We start from the raw sequence: 24,027 nt of genomic DNA on the forward strand, positions 1-24,027 counted from the left end.
AGGGGAGGAAGGAAGGATGGGTAGGTGGATGGTGGGAGGTTTTCAAAGTAAAAGGACAGTTTTATAGGAGGAAAGGAGGGAGGGAGTGACGTCCTCCCAGGAGCTTCTTCCATGTGAGAAGATTTTTCATAAACTATGTGAGATTTTTTTTCTCCGTTTCCTGCATTTATCAGGTTTTTTTTTTTCTCTCCTCGTTGGATTCCTTGTCTCGTTATTTCTCTCTCTCTCTATTCGACGTCCTCGGCGTCGTCTCCTTGGTCTCCGTCCATTAGCAAAGCGGCGTACTTACTGGCTGAGCTGAACTTCTGTAAAAAGAAAAAAAAAGACAAAAAGACACAAAACAAAAACACAGAACCTGGATCAGAATCGAGAGCGTTTGATGTGTTTATATGGAGAGAGGAAACATGAGGGAAATGACTGTATGACTTTTGACGGCCTGTTTATCCACTAGTGTGAAATATTAAAAAAAACTACAGTGTACAGTTGTAAAAGGTGACGTCATCCTGCTCGGGGACTTACGGGGGTTGGGGTTTCTTCGTATTTCTTTGGCTCTGGAGGTGGTCTTGAGTCTCGGTCTCTTCTGTTATCCTTTCTACAAATCACAATGAACACCGAGGTTAAGACTCTTTGGGACGGGCTGAGCAAACTGGAAAGTGATGCCTCACACCCACACAGATTTCTTTTTAAAATAAAAATATAAAAATAAAAAGACAAACTCCAAAAAAAAATGTGTTCCTCTCTAACAAGCTGCTTCACGTCCAGGTCTCACCTCACCGGGACCAGGCCTCATTCTCAGGAAGGAAAAAAAAACATCTGAAATGTCTCAAATTTTAATTCTAGGTTCCCTATGTTTCTGGGGATTAAAACTGTTGAATAAAAGAAAAAATAATAAAAAAAGGGGGGGGAAGCATTAAAATGTACACACCAGGAGTCCTGGAGTGACAGTTCATGCATCATCAGTTGTGTCACTGAGCACAGGCCACTCTTTACAGATGCCCAGTCTTTTTTTTTTTAGTTTGGATTTGCTACTCTTATTTGGTTTTTCTTGGGGATGGGCTGACCTGTCTGCCTCCTTTCTTCGGTCTCTGTTGGGCCCCTCTCCTCGGCCCCGCCCTGCTCCAGGCCCTGCAGGCCCCCCTCGTGCCCGCGGGGGCCCCCGGTCCCGACGCACACCGTCAGCCTTGTTCTCATCTTAAAGGAGAAGCCAGACAGTTGAGTGAAGGGAGGTTGAAGGACTTTTTTTTTTAAAACCGTTATAGTAGTAGACTACACTCACAACACACGGCACGGCAGCGTCAAAAGCCACTGGGGTTGGATTCAAACCGTGTTAGTCACTGATGTGGGGCCAAATATATATATAATTACTGTATATATATATATATATATTATTAAAAGAAAAAAAAAGGGTGCACACCTGCCTGAGCTGCTACACTGGAAACCACGTGTTTTTAATAAAATGCTACTGGCCGACAAGTTACACTGAAAGGTTTTCCAAAGCAATCAGAAAAGTATAAAAGGCCAGTTCTGACACAGCAGTGGATTTTCAAGTGCATGAGGAGGTGGTGTCAAGTCTTATTGAAGCTGCTGTTCAGCATTTTGATTGTGCAGCAAAACACACTGAGCAGGAAGATGAGCCCAGAACCAGCTCGTGTCCTGTGATCTCTGTGCTGAATGTTTATTATTATTAGAATAATGAGAGTTACCAAACAATATGGAAGATAAGAGGAGTGAAAACTGACCAAACAGTGTTACTCTGATATATACAGTTAGTTTGCAATCAAAATTATTCAACCCCAACTGCAAACTTAGCTTCGTAAACCAGCCTCTCCCTGAAATTTCATTTCATTTCCATTTCCTCATTCATGGCCTAAAACCCTCAGAAGACCGAGCCAATCAGCGTCGCTGCTCAGATTTCTGTGATTGACACAGCACGTTGGCCAATCAGGGACCGACTGGTGCAAAGCCTCGGATGATAACCTCACTACACTGCGCGACTCTTTACCACAACAAACATGGCGGAGCTATCTAGCAGTAGCAGCCTAAAAACAGCAACAAGGGAAGTTCTTACTGAAATACCATCACACCATTACAGCAATTAAACAAGAGCAAGAGCCGGCGCTTGTTGAGTTTCTTGAAGGAAAAGACGTTTTCACTGTTCTTCCAACCGTCACTTATTTTGAAATGCTGATTGGCTGAATGGGGTTGTCTGTCAACGCTACTACTCCCGCCCAGCTCTCGCCCATCCCATGCGCTTACATGGGGAACGAGGCCAGACTCTCCCGTGAAATGAAATGCATTTCTGAGAGAGGCTGGTTTATGAGGCTATTGCAAACTAGGTATATTGGCAAGTTGTACAAACTAGTAGATGTTTGCAATAAAAATATCAAACAAGAACAATTTAAATAGAGAGTGGCCATCACAGTTGTCTAACTTGAAAAAGGCAGTTGCAGAACGCAAACCCAAGAATATTAGTGAACTGACGGCCTTTGCCCAGGAGGAATGGGCTAAGATTGCTCAGGAACGCTGCCAGAAGCTGGTGTCGGGCTATAATGCATCCCGTTTGAAGCAGGTCATAACGGCAAAAGGATGCTCTACTAAGTCCTAAAGATGCTTGTCATGAAGGGGTTGAATCATTTTGAGACTGCAGTAGTCATTAAAAGTGGCATTTTGCGTTGAATTTGGAGAAACCACTACAATATTAGTTGTGTTGAGCTATTTCTTGCTAGTTCTTGTTTGATTTGTTTATTGCAAACATCTACTAGTTTGTACATTTTGCCAATAAACCTAGTTTGCAGTGGGGGTTGAATCATTTTGATTGCAAACTGTATTTGCAGTATTAAATGTATAATAGAGGAGCAAAGCTGTTAAAAAGCTCTCACAGCTACAGATCCCTGATGCCTTTTCTTGACCACACGAGAGTTTGAAACCACCTTCGTGTCAGCGTTTTCATGATGGATGATGATCGGTAAAAAAAAAAAAAAAAAAAATAGAGAAAACGTTCAAAACATAAAGTAGATTAAAGCAGGTATAGGTATAGGTAGGTAGAGCCACGTTGAAAATGAACTGAAAGCAGTGAAGCACGTCCACAATCATCAAGAAAAAGAAACAAGGACACTGGCGTAGATTGTGGACAACAGTCCCAAATGCAATTTTTATATGGGCAGTCAGACGTTTAAAAAAAATACACTTTCAGATACAATCTACAAAGGTTGAATAGAGAACTTTTTTTACTTTTTCCGACAGGCTAAACTCTGAAGCTCTAGAAATAGCGGTGCCAGTTGGTCTGCAAGTCAAAACACTTTGATCCAGAGTTTAAAAAAAAAAACTATTGGATGGGCTGAAATACAGTTTGTAGATCCCAGGAGAGAAATCGCCTTTTCACTTTGTTGTTTTTTTTCTTCCCCCATAATTTCCACTCATCCAACGTTTTTTTTTTTTTTCCTTTTCAGTTCATGACAGGATAACGTCTGAAACTAACGACTGATTTCTCATCATCAGCCTTGTAACTTTTGTGATTTGTGCTGATGTTTAATAAAGCTCACGTTATGATGTCATCATACTACACACAGAGGTAGTAGCATTAACAAACATCCAAGTGGCCGTGGACATGCATGCCGACATGCTCACATTAGCTGTTTTAGCTTCGAAGCACAGATGAGCCAGAGAGAACAACCGAGCCTAAAACTGACAGTGTGGAAGTCAAGCCTGAATGAAAAGAGTGTGAGATGTCCTAAGATGGCCACCGTACAGAGGGTATAAACCGTTGTGATAAAACATAACATGGCCTTTTTTTTTCTCCTCCAACTGGTGCCAAACTCTGTATTATTGCTGGACCAGTGGTAAAACATCTAAGAAGAGCAAAGTTGTGTTGTGTTACAGTATCACAGGGAGGCTAATGCGGCTGACGGCTTTGTTGAGTCTTGTTTCGAATCCCAAAGTCTCCATTATCACTTTTTTTTTTGCAGATGTATGCAAAGTGTTTTTGTCTAAATAAGCGTCTTCCTTCTTCTGTTTCCTTTGTTTTTGATGAGTCCATTTTTTTGTGTGTTTTTTTTATTTTTTTTATAGTTGTTGTTGTTGTGCGAGCGCGCAAGTCACACCATTTCTTGGTTGGTCAATTTTTCTGTTTTTGTTTCGTAGTCTACAGTGGGGGAGGGAGTTTGGTTAGGGTAAAATCCTAGCACTCATCCTTACCCTTTCCAGATCCTCTCTCATCTGCAGAACTTGAGGAGCTGAAGAGAAAGTGAAAAACAGTCAGTGACACAACAAAAACAACAGCACAAACACAGACAAGTTTAAAGGGATACTTCACCCAAAATTGACGTTCATCGTTGTAAACCATTGGATGTATGATGTAAATACGGAAGAACATATTGCAGCAAATCTCGCGCATGTGCACAAACATCAGCAGAGCCACTGGGAGCTGCTGCTACAACAAGGCTAAAAACACGGATCAAATTAATTTTTCCTGACCAACTTTTTCATGTCGCGGCTCCAAGACACTTCAGTATGAACGAGCAGTATGGAGGTAGTGCGGCACGGCACAACTCTACTCGTTCTTTTTGCTTTTCCACTAGAACCTGGTAGGGATGGGCATTTCGAATAATTTTCAGTATCCTAACCTTGTCGTACCCGGGTAACCGAATACTGTAATAAAAAAATAAAATGACGTCATGTCTGACAGACAGAGCGCAGCCGGTGCATAAATGTGTTTTGACCGTCAGACAGAGCGCATTACTGACACACAGCGTCGTCAGGTGTATCAGGTGGATAATAAGAGTAGAGACTGGAGTTTAAGATACACATATTTATGCCGGGGAATAAATGCGCTGCATGCGCTCTGAGCGCGTTTAGCGCATTTATGCCGCGGCTGCCTCGGAGGAGAAAACAGTTTTTTCTTTTTTTTAAATCATTAGCGGTGCTTATTTATTAGTCCACACTACATGTTGGTGCCTTCGGTCCTCTCTGCCTCGCATCGTTTCAGGAAATAACTGGGAAAGTTTCAGAATGTTTGTAAACTGAAAGCATATTTTCTAACAGACTTGATGACACCTATCGTCTCCCTCCCACCACAGATTATTGTAAAAGGTTTGAAAGTCCGAGGCTCGATCCAAAACGCTTTTACACAGCGGAAAATCACGTTGCTTGATCCAAAACTGTTTAACAATACAAAAAGCCGAACCATGGCATGATGATGTAGTTTGATCCGACACTGGACTGTGCTCTAACGTGCCGTTTTTTAAATCCTAGATTAACCGGATAATAAATTCATAACCGGATAGCAGATTGCCTACTCGGGTACCCGGGTACCTGGTACTTTTCTGGTAACGCCTCAGCCCTGGTTCCAAGCGAGCCGAAGCGATACTAAACGTGACATTGGCCGACTGCCTTCCACTGATTGGCCAGAGCGTTGACACTGCTGGAAGAGTCGCGAGCACGACTTCCAACACAAGAATCAAACCTGCTAAATTTAAAAACACACCGACAACAGCAACCACTGATCTGTGCTGAGACTGTTGTTATTCTTTCATGTTAGTGAAATGTCTGCTGTGTGGAAAACCAGGCTGTGGTCCGTGATCAAGGTGCAGACGAGTGAGTTTGGAGCTGACAAGAGGATCGAAAAAAGAGAGAGAGAGACAATGCGGCGGCTACAGCCGTGATATGACGACCTCGCCCCCGCTGTGGAAGAACTCATCTGTAATGGAAAAGCACCTAAACCAAGCCGTGCTGTGCCTGTGTAGTGGAAAAGCGCCTATAGTGTGTGTTTTGGACAATTCAAAAGTGAGCTCTATTCGCTGCCATTATATGAAAATCCGTTGCCAGCTGGACCCCCCCTGGAACTCCAAAAGCATTTTGATAACTCAGAAAGTTCTCCAAAATCTTCCTCGGCATGACGTTGAGTAGAAAATTGGTGAATTCTAGCCTGACAAGCCAGACTATATCATTAAAATGTCTAGTCTGGCAACGACCGGTAGACCTCGGCTCAATCCAGGGGGCGGGATGAAGGCTGTCTTTCAAACTGCCTCTGCACGCAATAAGGTAGCGCTACGACCAATCAGAGCAAAGAGCAGGATGACGTTAGCCTGACAAGCCAATTAAAATGTATGTCGTCATCGCGTTAAGCCCGCCCAACGACTCTCTAAACAGATAGAGCGCTGTGATTGGTGAACACAATCGGTGTTCGAGACTCAAAAAGTTCCTATGGCTCGTTTCTAGACCCACCTACAGAGCAAATATATTTGATGCCGCTAGGGTGCGTCTAAATTTCTAGGCTAGGTGAATTATTGATTTTGGGTGAACTATCCCTTTAACTTTTCCATTATATCACATTTCTGGGTGTTTTTTTTTTTTTTTTTTTAACAAGTCTCACCTGAACTTGGGAGGAGTTGAACCACTAGGAGACACAGGAGAGACTGGAGCTCGCCCGTCGCCCTCGCTGGAGCCGGTACTGACTGCACTTCTCTTGGCCCAGGCGTTCTCCTTGGGAGGAGGCGCAGGCATCACCTTCAGGGGCTCCTTGGAGGAGCTGGTGGAGGGGGGCCGCGGGGTCGGGGTGGACCCCGGGGAGGAGGGCTCGCCTTCCCTCCCGCTGAACACCTCATTCTCGCCGGAGCGCTCGCTATCTCGACACCGGGACGCTGGAAGGAGAAGAAGACACGAGGAGATGAAGTGAGCTTTTTTACACTTTAGTCTTTTATCTAATTTAGTTTTCACTGATCGATTGATTCGTTATCAGGACTTTTTACATTTTACTGTTCCTAAGGTCAGAACAGAAATGGGGATGGAAGCTTTTAGGTTTTCTGCTCCAACTACATGGAACAGTTTGCAATCAGAGCTCAAACTCCAACATCTAATATCTCTGACTGTATTTAAGTCCACGATAAATCCCATTGTATCCAGGCTTCATCGCAAATTTTGTAAATTCAATTGTTTATTGTTATTTGCATCTTTTATGTCTATGTTTAATGTGACAATGTGCTGAAACTGCTTGTTTTTCTAACTATAGTATGTGCTGCCATTCTTGGCCAGGCTCTCAACTGGACAAACCTTGTTTAATAATAACAAAGATTCATTGATTTGCTGTTGCAGCTGTAATATTAAACTTCCTTTTAGTTCCTGAACAACAGATTATTTCCTCTTTATACAGTTAAACCAAAAACAATTGGTAACACTTTATAAGTACACACTATTAAGCATTAAATACTGAATTCATCATTTATTACACATGAATACCCATTAGTATGTAGTTTATAAACAGTTACACATCATTGATAGGCACTAACTGTGTTTATAAACTACATACTAATGAGTATTCATGCGTTATAAATGAAGAATTCAGTATTTATTATTGCTTAACTAATGCTTAATAGTGTGTACTTATTATAAAGTGTTACCAAACAATTTAACAACAACTTTATGATAATATATGGAAAAAATACAATCACCAGGCCGTTTATCTACATAGAGACTAAGACAGATGTGTCAGCCTTTTTATCTCACACACACAATTCTGTTGTTTCACTTTACTTTGAGGTTGATATTAGTGTGATAGGAGCCAAAAAAACATCAAACCAGACAATATAACTATATAAAAGACACGAGGAGATAAAGTGAGTTTGTCTGGTTATGGAAACACGACACAAGGTGGAAATCAGACTCCTGATTGTAAGCTTTGTGTAAAAAAAATAAAAAATAAATAAATAAAGGTGTCTCACTCTCACCCCTTCCAGATGTGCTTCCTTGCCCTGAAGACTCACTTCCTGTGCGAGATCGCTCAGTGTAAGTTTCCTCATTGCGCCAGCTCGGGTCCCTGAAAACAAAAAAAAAAAAAACAGCTTGAGCATCAAAAACATGAACTCCTTCCCAAAAAATTGGATATTTTAAAACTCAAACTTGGCGACCCTTTAATTTACAGGACGCTAATTATGTGACAATGTCAAGAAATAGCAATTAATTGTGTCATAATGTCTGTAAATAGCCTAGAAATAATGGACAATTTCATAGTAATGTCGAGAAATATAGCAGAGAAATAACGATTGATTGCGTAGAAACAGCCCAGTAATATCGGTCAGTTGCATTACAACACAATTAATTGTGATTTCCAGGTTATTTCTCACTATTACTACACAATTTATTGTTATTTCTAGGCTATATCTTGACATTACAATACAATTCATTGTTATTTCCAGGCTATTTCTCAACATTATTATGCAATTAATTATAATTTCTAGGCCATATCTTGACATTACAACACAATCAATTGTTATTTTCAGGCTATTTCTTGACATTACTACGCAATTAATTATTATTCTAGGCTATATCTTGACATTATTATGCAATTAATTGTTATTTCTTGACATTGCTATGCAATTAATTGTTATTTCTGGGCTATTTCTTGACATTATCACGTCATTAACGGCCTGTAAATTAAAGGATTACCAATAATAATTAAATGAATAAGTGTTAACGACCAGGATGTCGCCCCTCTGACCTGTCTCTCATCTTTCTGTCGGGTCCTCGGCCTTTGTCCTCCTCCAGCTGCCTCTGCAGCCGCTCCTCCTCCTTCTTCAGCCGCTCCTCCACCTCCCTCTCCTTGGCCGCTGTGTCGACAGGTTTGGCTGCTCCGAAGATGGACGAGGCCCTGCTGCCGGAGCTCGGAGGTGCAGCGGGAGAAGTTCCACCGCCGCCGCCGCCGCCGCCGCCACCACCTCCTCCACCTCCACTGCCGCCGCTGCCACCGCCGCCGCCTCCACTACCACCACCGCCGCTACCGCCACCACCACCACCGCCGCCGCCGCTTCCTTCTTCCTCCTTGGGCACGCTACGGGGTTTGAGGTTCAGCTTGGGCCTCTGCGTAGGAGCTGGAGGAAGCACAAGGGAGGATAAGATTAGATATGTGAGCACATATTTATGAAATTCCTCATTTTAGAATCCGTTTTCCTTCACGTTCACTGGATTTATGGCGAATACGGCGCCAAATGTGAACAACAAACACTCCAATTGCTGCTGGATTCTCACCTCCCCCCTCACGCCTCTCCTCCCGTCTCTCATACCGGTCCTCGCGGTCACCGTAACGATCCCTGTCCCCGTAGCGATCGTTGCTACCCCGGCTGTCATCATAATCACGGCGGAAGCCACTGCCAAAGGCGCGACGACCTCCTCCGCTGCCGCCGCGAGAGTCGAAACCTTAAAAAAGGACGGATGACAAGGACAGAGGGTTAGAAACAAAAATAGAAACCCCCCCCCGAAGAGATGATGCTGCTGTAAATGAGAAATACATGAACAACGAGCCAAATTAAAAAGAAAACTATATATTTATATTATTTAGAGATGCACGACGACTGACCTCCTTTGTCGTAGTCTCTGCTGCCGCCCCTGTCGTAATCTCGGCCTCCCCTGTCGTACTCTCTGCGGTCCCTGTCGTCATAACGATCCCGGTAGCGGTCTCTTCCGCTATCGAAGCGATCGTTGTCGCGCCGCGGCCCATCTCTGCTGAAACGATCCGACTCGTAGCGGTCTCGTGATCCTGCAGAGAATTAAAATAAAAACAAAGGAGTCAGGGGACGTCGCTGCTGAGTCGATGATGAGTCATGATCCATCTGAACTATAAAACGCTGCTTCACTCTCTCTGATCGGCTGCAGATATTGTAGCTGGTGTTATTAAGTGTTATTAATATTTTATTTCATAAAACACAGACGCCGGCTTCTAGGCTGCTGCAGGACCAGCAGACAGCAGCAGACACCACCCTCTCTCTCTCTCTCTCTTAGTGCGTATGACACAACATGGAAAGTTGGACAGATTTAGGGAAAACTAACATTGAGATCCTCTCATTGCTCATGTCAGTTAAGGCAAGTCACAGTTTATAAAGCATGTTTAAAACAACCTCAGTCGACCAAAGTGCTGTACAGTTGTACAAATATAATATAGTTAATCATAAACACTAATAAAAACAACGCAAGGAACAATAATCATTCAATTTAAAACAAATTTAGAATAAAAAGAGAGTAAAATAGAGAGAGAGAGAGATAATGTGATTAATATCTCACCCCCATGTGTTAATGAAACACCCTCTTTAAAAACTAAAATAACTCGGGTGCCTCTGAACCATCTGACTAGGGCTGGGTTTAAAAAAGATGGATTTTCCGGTTAATATCGATCTTCATTTGCAGGATCAGATATCGATTCATAAAATCCTTCTATCGATCATTTTATGTTTGCCATTTCCTGTTTGTTGGTTAGATTATTTAGTACGAATATGAAATAAAATATGAAACTGTACTGAAGAGTTGCACTTTTAAAACTTCTGGTTAAATACATGTGCATAATGTAACCTTGTACTGTTTGCAGCATTAATTCTGTGAAAAATCTCTTCAATAAACCATGCAAAATTGGTACTAAAACTGAACTTACTCTAAATGAATCAATATTGAATCGAATCGGGATCTTGTGAACCAAATCTATTCAGTAAATCAGCAGCGATACCCAGCCCTACAGCTGACAGGGTGCTAGAGCCAGATCTGTCTTATTTCTGGAGATAATTTCCCTTATTACCGCGCTCCCTGTCTACATGCTGTATAGATCATGTGTACAGTTATATAAATATCTATTTTTCTTTTATAAAGAAGCATTTTATGGAGCCAATTTATCCCGTCATTCTGGGGGAAGATGTACTGTGGTGTGGGCGTGGTGGGTTGTGTTTTGTTTAGCACCCTGGATGTTGTTTGTCCAACACCTGCTTTTCTGCCTTCTCAATGCTCTCTCATCACTCACAACAACCAGGCAGTGATAAATTAAATATGCACAGAAATGCTGAATCACTTTATAACACAATGACACGGCACAATATGAAGGAGAGTGCATGGAAAAAGACGACTGAGAATCTGAATGATGCCAAAATGACTGCTCATTAATCGTAATCAGGGTAAAAGTTTGAAGTTCAGCAGAATTTCAATCAGGAAAATTTTAAAAAGAAAAGAGAAATGTTGGTTGCGTCTGAATAAATTAACATAAAACCACTTGGTTGCAGCAAAGTGTTACCACTGCTAACATTAGATGAATGAATATTACACCGTTTACCCCATAGATGCTTTTTTCTTGCTTTAAGACTAAGTGACTGTTCTTGATTTAAACGTTTGTTCAATCAACAGAAAGTAGCCAATCAGTAACAACCTTAACCCTCCTGTCGTCCTTCTGGGTCAAATTGACCCAATGTGTTCCCTTCCTCCATCCTACCTTCTTTCCCTTCCTCCATCCTACCTTCTTTCCTTCCTTCCTTGACCTAATCTGTTCCTTCCCTCCATTTTTCTTTCATTCCCTTCGTCCTTACTTCTTCTTCCTTCCTCTTTTGATCTAATTGGCCCAATCTGTTGCCTCCCCCCCATCTTTCTTTCCTTCCTTTTCCCTTCCGTCTTTCCACAATCCTTTTTCCCTGCCTTCCTTCCTTTGTGCTTCCTGCTTTCCTTCCTTTCTTCTTTCCCTTCGTCCTTCCTTCCTTCCTTTTCCCCCCTTCTTCCTTCCTTCCTTCCCTCGGTCCTTCCTTCCTTCCTTTTTTCCCTTCATCCTTCCTGCCTTCCTTCCTTTCTTCTTTCCCTTGGTCCTTCCTGCCTGCCTTCCTTCCTTTTTTCCCTTCATCTGTCCTTCCTTCCTGCCTGTCTTCCTTCCCTCCCTTTATCCTTCCTGCCTTCCTTCCTTTTTTCCCTTCATCTGTCCTTCCTTCCTGCCTGTCTTCCTTCCCTCCCTTTATCCTTCCTGCCTTCCTTCCTTTTTTCCCTTCATCTGTCCTTCCTTCCTGCCTGTCTTCCTTCCCTCCCTTTATCCTTCCTGCCTTCCTTCCTTTTTCCCCCCTTCATCTTTCCTTCCTTTCTTCTTTCCCTTCGTCCTTCCTGTCTGCCTTCCTTCCTTTCCTTCATCCTTCCTTCCTTTTTTCCCTTCATCTGTCCTTCCTTCCTGCCTGTCTTCCTTCCCTCCCTTTATCCTTCCTGCCTTCCTTCCTTTTTTCCCCCTTCATCTTTCCTTCCTTTCTTCTTTCCCTTGGTCCTTCCTGCCTGCCTTCCTTTTTTTCCTTCATCCTTCCTTCTTTCCCTTCATTCTTCCTTCCTTCCTTCCTTCCTCGACCCAGGAGGACAACAGGGGGGTTAAAGAGAACAATGGGCCGACTGTTGCTTCACTGACAGCGAACCGACGGTCTGACATCAGGTGTCCGTCAAGCAGAGCGGCTTAAATTGGGAGCGACACCAGTGAGAAGCAGAAAGAGTCTCCTCTTTCCAAGAACTGCCATAACAATAACCCTGGGATACGTCAAGACAAATAAGTTTGGACGGACGACGTTGCTGCATCTTAAAACAAAACTAAACAAAACAAAAACGATTTTCTGACTCACTCTCTCCGAAGGCATCATCTCTCTTGGGAGGTCCATCATCGTCTGCACTTGGCCGAGCTCTCCAGTCGCTGTCTGTCTTGTCAGGGCCCAAGTCCGACATCCGTCCGCCCCTGTCTCGTCCTCCCATCATCCCACTGTCCCTCTCTGTGGAGTAAAAAAAAAGAAAAGAAAGGATGACGTTGAGTTTGACTGTGGAATATGAAGGTGGAGGGTTGAAGAAGCTCCTTTTTCGCCGAATTATGAACAAACCTTTATCATTAGACTGGTCTGCGATGTCCACACGGATCCTTCGGTTTCCCAAGTTCTGTTGGCATGAACACACAGAGGGGATTAATTAAATGGTGAGTGAGTCTCCTACACATGTTTTTATGAAAGAAATATTACGTTGTGGGCTTTATCAGATCTCATTTCAGCCAATGAATGAATGAATGAATCCTACTCTTTAAAACATTTTATTGCATGTGCTTCACTGTCTCACCTCCTCGTTGAGACTGAGGGCCCTCAACAGAGAGTCCACATCGTCAAATTCAGCATAGCCGAAGCCCTTCAGCCTCTCTGGGTTGCTGGGCTCTCGAGGCAGACGCACCGCACTGATCTGGAGACAGAGGATAGAGAATAAGATGAGGAACAAGAGAAGGTGCCGATCTGGGGGGCAGCGCTCCAGCAGAAGCTCACACAAATAAGACCAGGAAATACAAAGGGAAGTGTGCAAATTAAAGTAATGGAGTAGATTCCAGACACAAAAAGACTTAGGTCTTGATTCTGTGACAGGCTGCTGTTGTTGTTGCAGGCAACTTTAATAAGACAAACTGGCTAAATTATCTCAATAAGCTTTAAGCAATAGTATTATATAAGTATTATATTCAGCTATGTCTGATGAGCTAGAGATCAGATTCTTTATTTGTGTGTTAAAACACAGAACGAAAAGTGTTTCTCAGGACCAGTGAGATAAAAAGATAAAAGAAGACAAAAAGGAACCTAAGAACCAATATTAGGAACTAAAAACCTTTATAATAAATAAATAAATAAAACACACTATAGGCAGCAACATGTTGGGGTAGCATGCAGTTATAATGTACAGTGCAATGCAGTGCCAGGAGCCACAGGAAAGAAGCTGCACCTCAGCCTTTTTATCTGATATTTTACCCATTAATTGAGAGATTTACTGTCACTCTGACTATTCAGACTGCTGTAAACTGTTTTATCTGCGACACTGAACAGGTTGAGGAACATTGAGGAAGTTCCTAAAAATATCTGTCCTTAGATGCAATAAGGAAAATAGTTTGTGTCGTGTTGAGTCGGGTTCCTGTCTAGAGAAACAAAACCTGAAACTGTCTCTTGAGTTTCGCTGGCCGAGCTGCTTTGCAAAACAAAGAGATGCAACAACAACAACAACATGCAGCCACCAAGCGCTGCGTGTGACATGCAGCATCATCATCATCATCCTGCAGCATGTGTTTGCTTGTGAAGACTTACTGCCAGGCCGCGGAAGAAGTCTTTGATCGATTCCTCGGTGACTTCGTAGGGCAGGTTGCCCAGGAAGGCCGTGTACGGCGGGCTGCGCGGCAGCCGGGACCGGTCGATGTTGGGCTCGCGGGCCGAGCGCGGGGCTGTGGGCAGGATGGAGCGGTCGATGGAGCGGAACGACTCCTCCTCCGTGTGCCACGAAGTCGAGACTAGAGGGATGAGCAACAGAGTTTTTAAATCAAACAATGAACAACTAGAAAATACTTTTCTTTATTGATCAATCTGAGTTTTCTTTTCTGGTCGATCACTTTGCTCCATTAAGACGTCACACTACAAAGATACTGTGAATCTACCACCATGTGTGACGAACATTTATAAAAGCGATTACATTTAATGTTTCATTATCTGAATAAGCTGCACTGATAAGATTCATTGATTCACTGTTGCAGCTATGATATTAAACTTCCTTTTAGTTCCTGAATAACAGATTATTTCCTCTTTGATAGTTAGTTCTTCAGTTTGTGGAGTTACATGCAGTTAATATAAACAACTCGAAACAGAGACTAAGACAGATGTGTCAGGCCTTTTTATCTCACATGCTCTTATAGTTATGCAGATGTTTAAGTGTTGTGAGAATGTTTTACTTAACTATGAGGTTGATATTAGCGATAAAAACCTTCTATCAGGTAAAATAATCATGTAAAAGTCAAACTACAATATCAAATAAAAGTGTCTTTAAAAGTATTGTTAAGTGCTTCTACTGCATCATTTCGTCTGTAAAGATCAGATCAGTACCATGAATGTATAGCGCAAAATGAAACTGTATGAGCTATATGAGGAAATAAGCTAAAGGGACAAAATCAATCAACATGTCAGATCAAAGAAAGACACATGAGAAAAACAGCAGTGAGTGACTGTAAGTGTGTGTGTGTGTGGGGGGGGTTCACAGTTGAATACATGGGAGTTTTGCTGATTAATATCCAAATCTGTACAAACACGTTGGTGAACTCCTGCCAAAACAGTGAAGTGGTGAATTTTAAGTTGACATGTGAACTCAGAATGAGACTCCAGTGAAAACAACAGCAGCAGCAGCAGCAGCAGCATGATTGATTAATGACCTATTTATATAGCAAATGCTTATATACAGAAAATCTTAAGCATGCATTTAAAAGTTATTGTTGCGGACATGGAAAAAAACTAAATCTCCACTTAATCAACCTGAAACTTTCTTGCTGCCGAGAACAAAAACTCACATTAGACAACTTGATTTCTCTTCAATGGAAAAAAAAAACCAAACATAATCTGGACCCCACTCTGTGCTGATGTCACTACCAGTTTGACTAGTTTTCATAAATGCATTAGTATTATTATTATCATTTATTTTCCGATCCAGCGAGAAACGGCCCAAGGCCCAGGGAGATTATATTGATTTTAATATAGTTAGATGGGGTGTGTGTGTGTGTGTGTTGGGGAATGAAATGAAAGACAGATGCTGTGGCTGCTTCCTCACCATCTCCGTCCAGGTCATCGGTCTCATCGGCCCAGCTAGTGGACTTGCTCGGGTAGCTGGGGGGTGGGCCGCCGCCGCCGCCACCACCGCCTCCGCCACCACCACCACCGCCGCCGCCGCCGCCGCCACTTCCTCCACTGTCCTCTGCCAAGAAGTCAGTCAGAGTGAGGGTCTTCCCCTTCTTATTCTTCTTCTTAGCTAGAGACGAAAAGGCAGAAACGCAGCACTCAAGAAGTCAGTCATGGAAACAAACATGCTGGGTTTTATAGGGGGGAGGGGGTGGGGGGGCTAATAATTGCCCACGAGGATGTCTGTCTGGAGCAATTCACAGTGCAAAATATTAACAGCAGCGAAACATTTTCACCGCCGAGACTCGTTCGACAATAACAGTCTGGGGTTTCACAAGTGTCTCTGCATGGACGATCGCTAATTGCGGGGCTGATTTGTTAAGCTGAGCGAAGAGTGTTATCCAGTCGAACCAGATAAGGAGGCTGTGGCGAATGTGTGGGTGATAAAAAAAGAAGACACGGACTTGTTTTCTATTGGAAAGTAAACACACACACACACACACACACAAAGAGGGAGTGGTCGGGCCTGTTTCAACTGTCACTGTCACAGGAGGTCAGAAGAAAAGTCTCTCCTCTTTTGTTTGCTCAGCTCCAAGGGTCAGGTGTGAGGCGATGCATTCAGGCTGCTGCACGTTTCATTGGATGCAGCTCTTCCTTGGAGTTGTTTAAAAAAAAAAAAAAAAAAAAAAAAATCAATGGCTCTCTGCACCCACTGCAGAACATTCCCCATAGTGTGTTTCTGAGTGGAGTGGAGTGGGAACCAGTCACAGAGCAGGTCTGGTTTGTTTTGGTCCGAGCGAGGGGCACAAAAAAGCTGGCTGTGTGTGAGCTTTATTGTGAAAATCCCAGCTGTCAGGACATTCTTTACTCACAACGTTACAAACGCAACACACACACACAAAAACACAACACACACTTTTTTTTTTTTTTACAACTCTCCAGCTAGATGCTAAGTCATTGTTTACAACTACACCAGGCCTGACTGGCTTGACTGGCCCTGGACAGTTTGTGCTATGTAACACACATGACTCAGATTCACATTTATTTTAAAAGTATGTGCAGACATACTTATATATAATAATAATAATTATTATTATTATTAATAATAATACATAGATAATTATATATATATATATAATAAAAACACATACAGAATGATGACAGCAATAATACAGCTAGTATAATTATAATTAAGTAAAGTCGCAGGTGGATTAAAGGTAGTGCAAATAAATATTGAGGTAGTGCAATGAGATCAATAATAAATACTGGATAGATATGCGTGTTATTTACAGCAGGGTGTAATTAAAACACTGTTGGGTTGCAGCTTTTCTCCGCACTGATGTAACATTAGCACGCTGTGTGAGCTGGAGGGGCCGTGAACGCACCGGCAGCAGCTGCTGCTAGCAGACAGTTTCACCATTAGGGGCTAACCAACATTATAGCCTGTTTGTTTGCCATCTACGCAGGTCGCTTTTGTCTTGATGCGGGCTTAGTCAGCACAGGACCGCTGCTGCTGCTGACGAGGGGGGTGAACTGACTCACTGCTTTGCTTAGCTTCGGCTAGGTTTTTAGGTTTTAGGGCCTAGTAGTTAGTGCACGTCGCAGCAGCAGCGCCAGGACCCAAGTGCGCCATCGCCGGCCGGAGCTGAGCGGCAAGCTAGCTAGCTAGGAGGAGAAGGACTAGGACTTATTCTTTACTTGGCTTTAAAGTTGTGAAAGCTGAGCCGGGGAGGAAGTGTTTAGGATAGGAAACGATCTGCCCCGGTTTCATTAAACACCGACACCAAGGAGAGAGAGCCTAAAGCCTAAAAGCCTGCGTTGCGTTGCGCTGCGCTGCGCTGCTGCTGCACACGTGGGGAGGGAGACTCCCCGGGCAGCCCGGACGGACTCACTCACTCCTTGCCCCAACCCCTCCTCCTCCCCCTCCTCCTCCTCCTCGGCCGCCCGGCTGCTCTTAGCGCCACCACGGTAGCTACAATGTGCCAGCTCTGCACGCAGTTAGAAACATTTAGCCCGTCTAAAATCAACCACAGCTACTAATACTACTACTACACAGAGTCACGGTCATCATCGTTAGCACTGCAGTAACAGTTTCCCTCCACACACACAGACACATGTAGGTTACAACACGTTGAGGCTGATGAGCCGCTGTTAGCTTCGTTCATTCGCCGCCTTCCCCCGGCAGTTACCGTCGCTGTTAACCGGAGGAAGGCGGCCGAAAACAAGCCGCTAAACCCCGTCACCGCGGCCACACACGCGGGGGACAACGACGCGGATCGATCAAACGAGGTGTTAGCAATCGGATAATCTATCGTGTTGGGTCGTATCGACGCGTTAAACCTGTGAAATTTACCACCCCAACCGACCCACATCGTTCACCCACATAAACCTCACCTGACGCCGCCATGTTGGAGAGCGAGTTCGTAGTAGTTCCCGGATGTAGGCGTCAGAGGTTTATGATCGGGAGCGCGCAATCGCCGGCGTACACGAGCCCGCGTGTCTCCTCCCTTGTTGGTTGGTTTGCGCTCACTAATCCTCGACACAACTACAGTTTGTGTGTAATAGTTTTAATACAAATCAGTATTTCATGCTGCAAACTCATATTTTATGCTCTATTTTAGTCTAGTTTTTATTTTATTATATGTATATATTTCCCCTGTACTTTCTTTTATACTTTTTCTTGCTTTTAATTGTATGATTAATGTGTCCAATTTTTAATATTTTAAAGCAGAAGTAAGTGGAATGTTTGTGTTAATATAAGTCTTAAATAGTTATATCTTCCGACAGCAATCACTTATATAGAGTGTTTGGTGCAAAACACGGGTCTGTCAGGAGAAAACTTTCCTTGTATCCTACAACCTTTATCCAATGAGGAGAGAGAACGGCATAAAGGGGCGGTCCTCTCTGTGTGTGCAGCCAAGGGATGCGCGTGAATGTGGTGACATAGGGACGAGGGCGGCAACTGCTAACTCCATCGGCCGGCTGACAAGAAGTTAGCCAAAACGACCGTATCACTTAATTCTGCTTTAATGTTTCCAATTTTTATTATAAGTTTTATATATATATTTTTAATTTCATGTTTTTCCCCCCATTTCCAATTCTTACTGTTAAATGTTTTGTTTTTATGTACAATAAAGCACATTGAGTTGCCCCTTGGTGTGAAATGTGCTATATACTGTAAATAAAGCTGCCTTTCCTTGCCTTATCTATGATATAATGTTTATGCTTATATTGTTTACACGTTATATTAATAGAAATAATATAATCTCAAAACCTGTCAATGTATGTTCATATTATAATATATATATACAAGTCTGAAGACCAGTTTCCCATTAACATTAAATACATATCATAAAATCACAATACTAAGTGTATGAACAGAAACATATTCTACTGTTTAACTTTTGTATATGAACTTTATTACCATATAAACTTATATCTTCACATAGCCAGAGGATGTGTATTATGATAATATAGGTGACATATACAGTAACATCACTCTCTGGGGCATACATATTTCAAACTGTCATATGAATAAAGACCTGACTCCTTATGTTTTATTATTTGGTGCTTGGGCTGTTATCAATTAAAAAAGAAACAACATTGATAAACACTAATCTTTGTGACCTTTATAGCATCATAAATGAAACAAAACTATCACATGTATGTGGATTATTATGAATAACTAACCTGTGGCTGCTGCTTGAACAATAGAGAGCAGACTTAGGAAATAAGTGTTGCTTTTAAATATGTATATATAACTTATATTGCAGCTGATCACTGGACAGTTATCTCCTCAGTATAACTTGAATGTTGCAGCTGCTGATAGTTTTGTTAATAACTTCATACTGTTGTTTCAGCTATAACAATGCATCATATTTTATGAGATCAACATATGTTTGTAGTTAAAATATTTATCTGCACACTGGATCCCCTGTTGTCAAATGAATGCAGTGGAGTGAAATAGATGGCGCTCACTCACAGCGCCTGTTAACAATCACATCTGCAGCTTTGCCAGTGTCTCTGCTGTTGTTGAATGATGTGAGGTGAGCGCCCCCTTGTGTCCATTTCACCACTAACATAAGTTACAGAGAGTTGCTTGAACGGTGAGCTTTCAGAACTGGCCCCTCTTAATAACTCATACAATATTTATATCTGTATGATAATTATGTTTCATGTCTGCCTGTGTCAATTCGATTGATTTAAGTCTTTTGAAGAGAAAATTAGGTTAAGCGGGAATTGTAACCGACCGATGCTGCAGAGCTGGATCCCAGAAACATTCATCCAACCTGTCATTTAGTCTCTGGTTAGTGCACAGTAAGCATGCCTGTGGTGTGTCTTACATAACACAAACATATTTTCCTCATCTGTGGCCATGACGACTCACATAAAAAGCCTCACATGTGACTCTATCATGGCCGAGATGAGTGAGAACAGGAAGATTAATGCTTCCAGTGTGTGAACACAAAGGGGACTGGACAAACGAGATTAGACTGAAATTAGATCACACACTTTGCTCATTTCTTTGCATCATGTGCTGCTTCAATTTTGGTCAATCATGCAGTGCAATAAAAATGACAACACCTTATCACACACATTTGTATGTAACAATGCACACCAGTCAGGACTTTGGGTCAACAGGCAGTTTTATTTGTTTAGTTTTTTTTTTATTTAGCTGGCAGGTGAGACAGTGGTTGTTGCTTTTTGCTGCCAGTTCCACTGTGGTGTGGCTGAATGCCTTTATTCAGAAGTGCTTCAATCATTTTACGGTTTTACACAGTATGTGGTCTCTTCTTGGTTCACATATGGCTTCAGTTGACTGGGCCTGCAGGAACATTTTACTTGTGGGTTCGTTTCTTCTCCGCTTTTTGTTTTTCGGTCCCAGATCTTTTTGTTCCAAATTAGCTCAAGGCCGCCAGCTCTTCGAGTGCGTCCTGGAGTCTGTGCAAAAAAAAACACACACACACACACACGAAAGAAAAGAACATTTAGCCTTTCAAGTATTCATATCACCGGTGAAACATCTGGGAGTGATGCCTCCGATACTTGACCATGCAAACTCTGAAAACAAATGACTTTAGTATTCACCTCCACCACCATCATCACCAAGCCCCGACCTGTTTTTTTCTCTTCCACCTCTTTTTTTAACTCTTACTTGAAGTCTCCACCATCCAGCAGAGTCTTGTAAGTGCTGATCTCTGCCTCCAGTTTCATCTTCATGTTGAGCAGCGCCTCGTACTCTTGGGTCTGTTGCTGGATGTTCGCGCGCAAGTTGGACAGCTCCTCTTCCAGGCGGATAATAATGTTGTTGTACTTCTCCATTTCCATGTTGTTCCGATGCTCTGTGTTGCGTAGTGTGTCCTCTAAGGAGGCTTTCTGATAACGAGAAGGAATGAGAAGGGGTTTTTTTTTAGCATGCAAATCTAATCTGGGAGAACATCATGGGAAAGTAACAACCTTTATTTGGAAAATATTTGCGGCTTCACAAAACGAAGTAATGAAATATGCGTGAGCAGAGGTTATGCAATGGGTCAGGGTGGTTTAGAGAAGTATTCAGAATCTCATGAGAAGATTTAATTATTTCATGCTTCTTTTCTTACTAGACTCTGTTGTGATGCAAGTTCGATCTCCAGCGTCTGAATCTGTCTGGTCAAGTCGCTCTTCTCCATCTGCGCTCCCTGCAGAGCTTCTGTGCTCTGTGATACCTGCACCTGTACGTCTGCAATCTGAGGAGGAAAAAAAGATGTTAAAGATAAAACCAACAAGTGTATTTGTTCATGATTTCCCACTTTTTAAAAAAAAACGCTGCATTACCTGGTTTTCGTGCCATCTCTTCAGGTCCTCTGCGTTCTTCACTGCCATCTTCTCGTAGTTGGACCTCACGTCCTCCATGACCTGGGCCAGGTCCTGACCTTTAGGAGCGTCTACGTCCACCTGCACGCCGGACTGGGAGATCTGACTCCTCAGCTCCATCACCTCCTGCAGGACGGACGGACAGAGAAAAGAAAAAGAAGACGTCAAACTCTAACCCGCATCTCTCCGTGATGAAATACAACAGTGTAGCTTCAACTCACGTTCTCGTGGTTCTTCTTCAGGAAGACGAGCTCCTCCCTCACGGCTTCGATCTCACTCTCGATGTTCATCCTGCTCATGTTGGTGTCGTCGATGACTTTCTTCAGGCCAGCGATGTCGGCTTCCACAGACTGACGGATCGCCATCTCGTTGTCGAACCTATGGGGGAGAGACACACAACCAGTTCATGATCAGTGAAATCCTGCAGAAATGTTTGTTGTTGTTGTATAGAAACGTACAAAGTTCAGAACCTCTGACACCAAAGCTTCACTAAGTGTTTGTCCAGGATGTTGAGAGTGAGCTTAGATGTTTCTCATGCACATTGCAACATAATTTACACTGGGATTAAATATGAAACAACCTACTTCACTTTGAAGTCGTCGGCAGCGAGGCGGGCGTTGTCGATCTGGAGCACGTAACGAGCATTGTCCGCAATTTTATCAAAGATCTGGGCAAAAAAAAAGAGAAGAATTTATGATCAGTGAGTGTGAAATAGAATAAAATACAAACCCAACAATAATGAATTAGTTCTTTGTTCAGTCCTGGTTCTGGTTCTGGTTTTATGGGTTTTTAGAAAAAACAGCAGTAGTAAACCAGAAGCCCCCTTCGCTCAGCACATAACTTCAGCGGACTGCTGGAGTCATTATGTGTTACAGCAAAGTCTCACACAGCTACAGATTGAAACATATGATTTGAATCATCATCAGTATTTCCGTTATGTAACAATATGGACTCCAGATCCAAATCACACACATGAGAGCGCCACAACAAGGTTGAATCCACGGCAACGGTTGGTGAAAAAAAAAAAAAAAGGGGAACCACAAACTGTAGAGCAGGAAGGGAGGATGTTTCAGTGCCAGCTCAGAATCTGGTTTGTTTTAGCATTGTTGGAAAAATGGGTTTCCTGTCTGAATAAGTCACACACGGAGTTTTTCTCCTCCCCAGCTGCAAAGTCTCATCTGTCTGTTTGTCTGTCTTTCTCTTTGTATATCTAACTGTGTGTGTGTTTATGTGATTGCAGCGATTGCAAAATTCTTAGTGCATGAGTGTGTCGGTCAGTTTATCGCTTTTTACATTTTTTTTTTTATTATTATTGTGCCTGTGATATCCTGTCGTGTCTCGCAGGAAAAAAAAAAAAAGGAGGAGGGGGGAAGGGGGAGAGATACACGAAGTCCCTTTATGAGCTGAGTGAAACAAAGCGCCACCATCAGTGTGTCATGATGTGGCACTGAAGAAGTGGAGTGTGTAGAAGAATGTGACATTTGACTCTGCCTGACTGGAGCTGATTGTTATACAACCAGTGCACACACATACATGCACGCACACGGACACACACATACTCGTTGCAGCTGGCAGTCCGAGATTATTTGTGCATGTGTGTGTGTGGGTGTCATTAACCACACATCTGTTTCACATTGAGGGGCCTCCGCTCCTACAGCTAGAGAGTTTTAGGATCGGCGTTTACACGTAGGAGAAGTTGGAAATGGCTTTTTGTCTGCAGAGGGCGGCGCTTGATGAGACCCTCGTGGTCGTGATTCACCAGAGGAGGAAGTTCTGGACAGTTTGTGGCATAAATTAGTTTCACCAGGGGGGGAGGAGGGAAGGAGGGGAGAATAGGACTGAGGGAGGGAGGGAGGAGGCTTCGAGCGTATAGAGCAACCACACCCTTCATTCTCTTACACGAAATTTGATAACTTACAAAAGAAATAGGTAAAACTTCTCAATCAAAGGTATTAGATATCAAACAGAAACAAGTCACTGCCACGTTTGAAACAGTTTTTACAGTTTTCACTAAGACTTTTTGACAGTATTTTAACTTTACTAGTCGTGTCTCATTGTTTCAAAGATTCAACCAACTACCACAATCTCCCACTTTTCAATAAAAATATCAAACTTCACCTCCAGCTTCATTGTTTTATTTCATTTCCATGCTCACCTGTTTGCGCAGGTCCTCGATGACGGGCTCGTACTTGCTGTAGTCTCTCGTCTCGGGCCCACCCTTCTCCAGAGCATCCCTGATCTTCATCTCCAGCTCGCCGTTGGCCTTCTCCAGGTGCCTCACCGTCTCCAGGTAGTTGGCCAGGCGGTCGTTGAGGTTCTGCATCGCTCCCTTCTCGTTGCCCAGGATACCGGCACCACCGCCGCCGCTGCTGCCGCCACCGGATACCCTGCCGCCCATACCCATACCCATACCCATACCTCCATCCAGCGCGCTGCTCAGCTTGAAGGAGGATGAAGAGGAGCCCATCGGGGCGCCGGAGCGCAGGGAGGATGAGGAGGCGGAGGAGATGCGGGCACCGTGTCCCCCGGCGCCTCCATAGATGCTGGCGGCGCGGTACTGCGGCGCAGAGCGCGTCATGGAGATGTGGGAGGAAGGAATCTGCTGCTGCACGGTTCTTCTGTAACTCATCTTGGAGAGTTGAAGGTTTTAGACACAACCGGAGAGTTGGAGAGAATGGAGAAAAGAAAAGTTGGGACGTGGAAGCTCGGTGCTGGCCGGCTCAGAAAGTGACGCTGGCAACGGGAAGTG

At 43.2% G+C, this 24,027-nt stretch overlaps 2 protein-coding genes across 5 annotated transcripts; both read right to left on the reverse strand.

Annotated features, from left to right (window-relative positions):
- Nucleotides 1–211: 211 nt before the first annotated feature.
- eif4ba (eukaryotic translation initiation factor 4Ba) lies at nt 212–17,865 on the reverse strand. 3 transcript variants are annotated; one of them, XM_083972487.1, is made up of 15 exons: nt 17,820–17,865; nt 15,358–15,555; nt 13,857–14,056; nt 12,859–12,975; nt 12,630–12,684; nt 12,381–12,524; nt 9,347–9,526; nt 9,019–9,186; nt 8,492–8,861; nt 7,722–7,810; nt 6,371–6,638; nt 4,195–4,232; nt 1,062–1,191; nt 520–592; nt 212–305 (listed from the first exon to the last, which is right to left on the reverse strand). In XM_083972487.1, the coding sequence occupies exons 1-15, from the start codon at nt 17,830–17,832 to the stop codon at nt 228–230; spliced, it is 2,121 nt and encodes a 706-aa protein (XP_083828613.1). In that variant the 5' UTR covers nt 17,833–17,865; the 3' UTR covers nt 212–227. The 3 variants fall into 3 exon arrangements, with proteins under 3 accessions (XP_083828613.1, XP_083828612.1, XP_083828614.1); XM_083972486.1 differs by having other exon boundaries at nt 7,716–7,810; XM_083972488.1 differs by lacking the exon at nt 1,062–1,191 and having other exon boundaries at nt 7,716–7,810.
- A 2,279-nt stretch (nt 17,866–20,144) lies between these two features.
- LOC310986548 (keratin, type I cytoskeletal 18-like) lies at nt 20,145–24,027 on the reverse strand. Of its 2 annotated transcripts, none has more exons than XR_014595416.1 (7): nt 23,434–24,027; nt 21,863–21,945; nt 21,500–21,656; nt 21,240–21,404; nt 21,026–21,151; nt 20,514–20,801; nt 20,145–20,366 (listed from the first exon to the last, which is right to left on the reverse strand). XR_014595416.1 is itself a non-coding variant. In XM_083972496.1 (7 exons), the coding sequence occupies exons 1-7, from the start codon at nt 23,905–23,907 to the stop codon at nt 20,327–20,329; spliced, it is 1,266 nt and encodes a 421-aa protein (XP_083828622.1). In that variant the 5' UTR covers nt 23,908–24,027; the 3' UTR covers nt 20,145–20,326. The 2 variants fall into 2 exon arrangements, 1 of the variants encoding a protein (XP_083828622.1); XM_083972496.1 differs by having other exon boundaries at nt 20,581–20,801.

This window comes from Trachurus trachurus (genome assembly GCF_905171665.1).
Source record: "Trachurus trachurus genome assembly, chromosome: 5".
Lineage (NCBI taxonomy): Eukaryota > Metazoa > Chordata > Actinopteri > Carangiformes > Carangidae > Trachurus > Trachurus trachurus.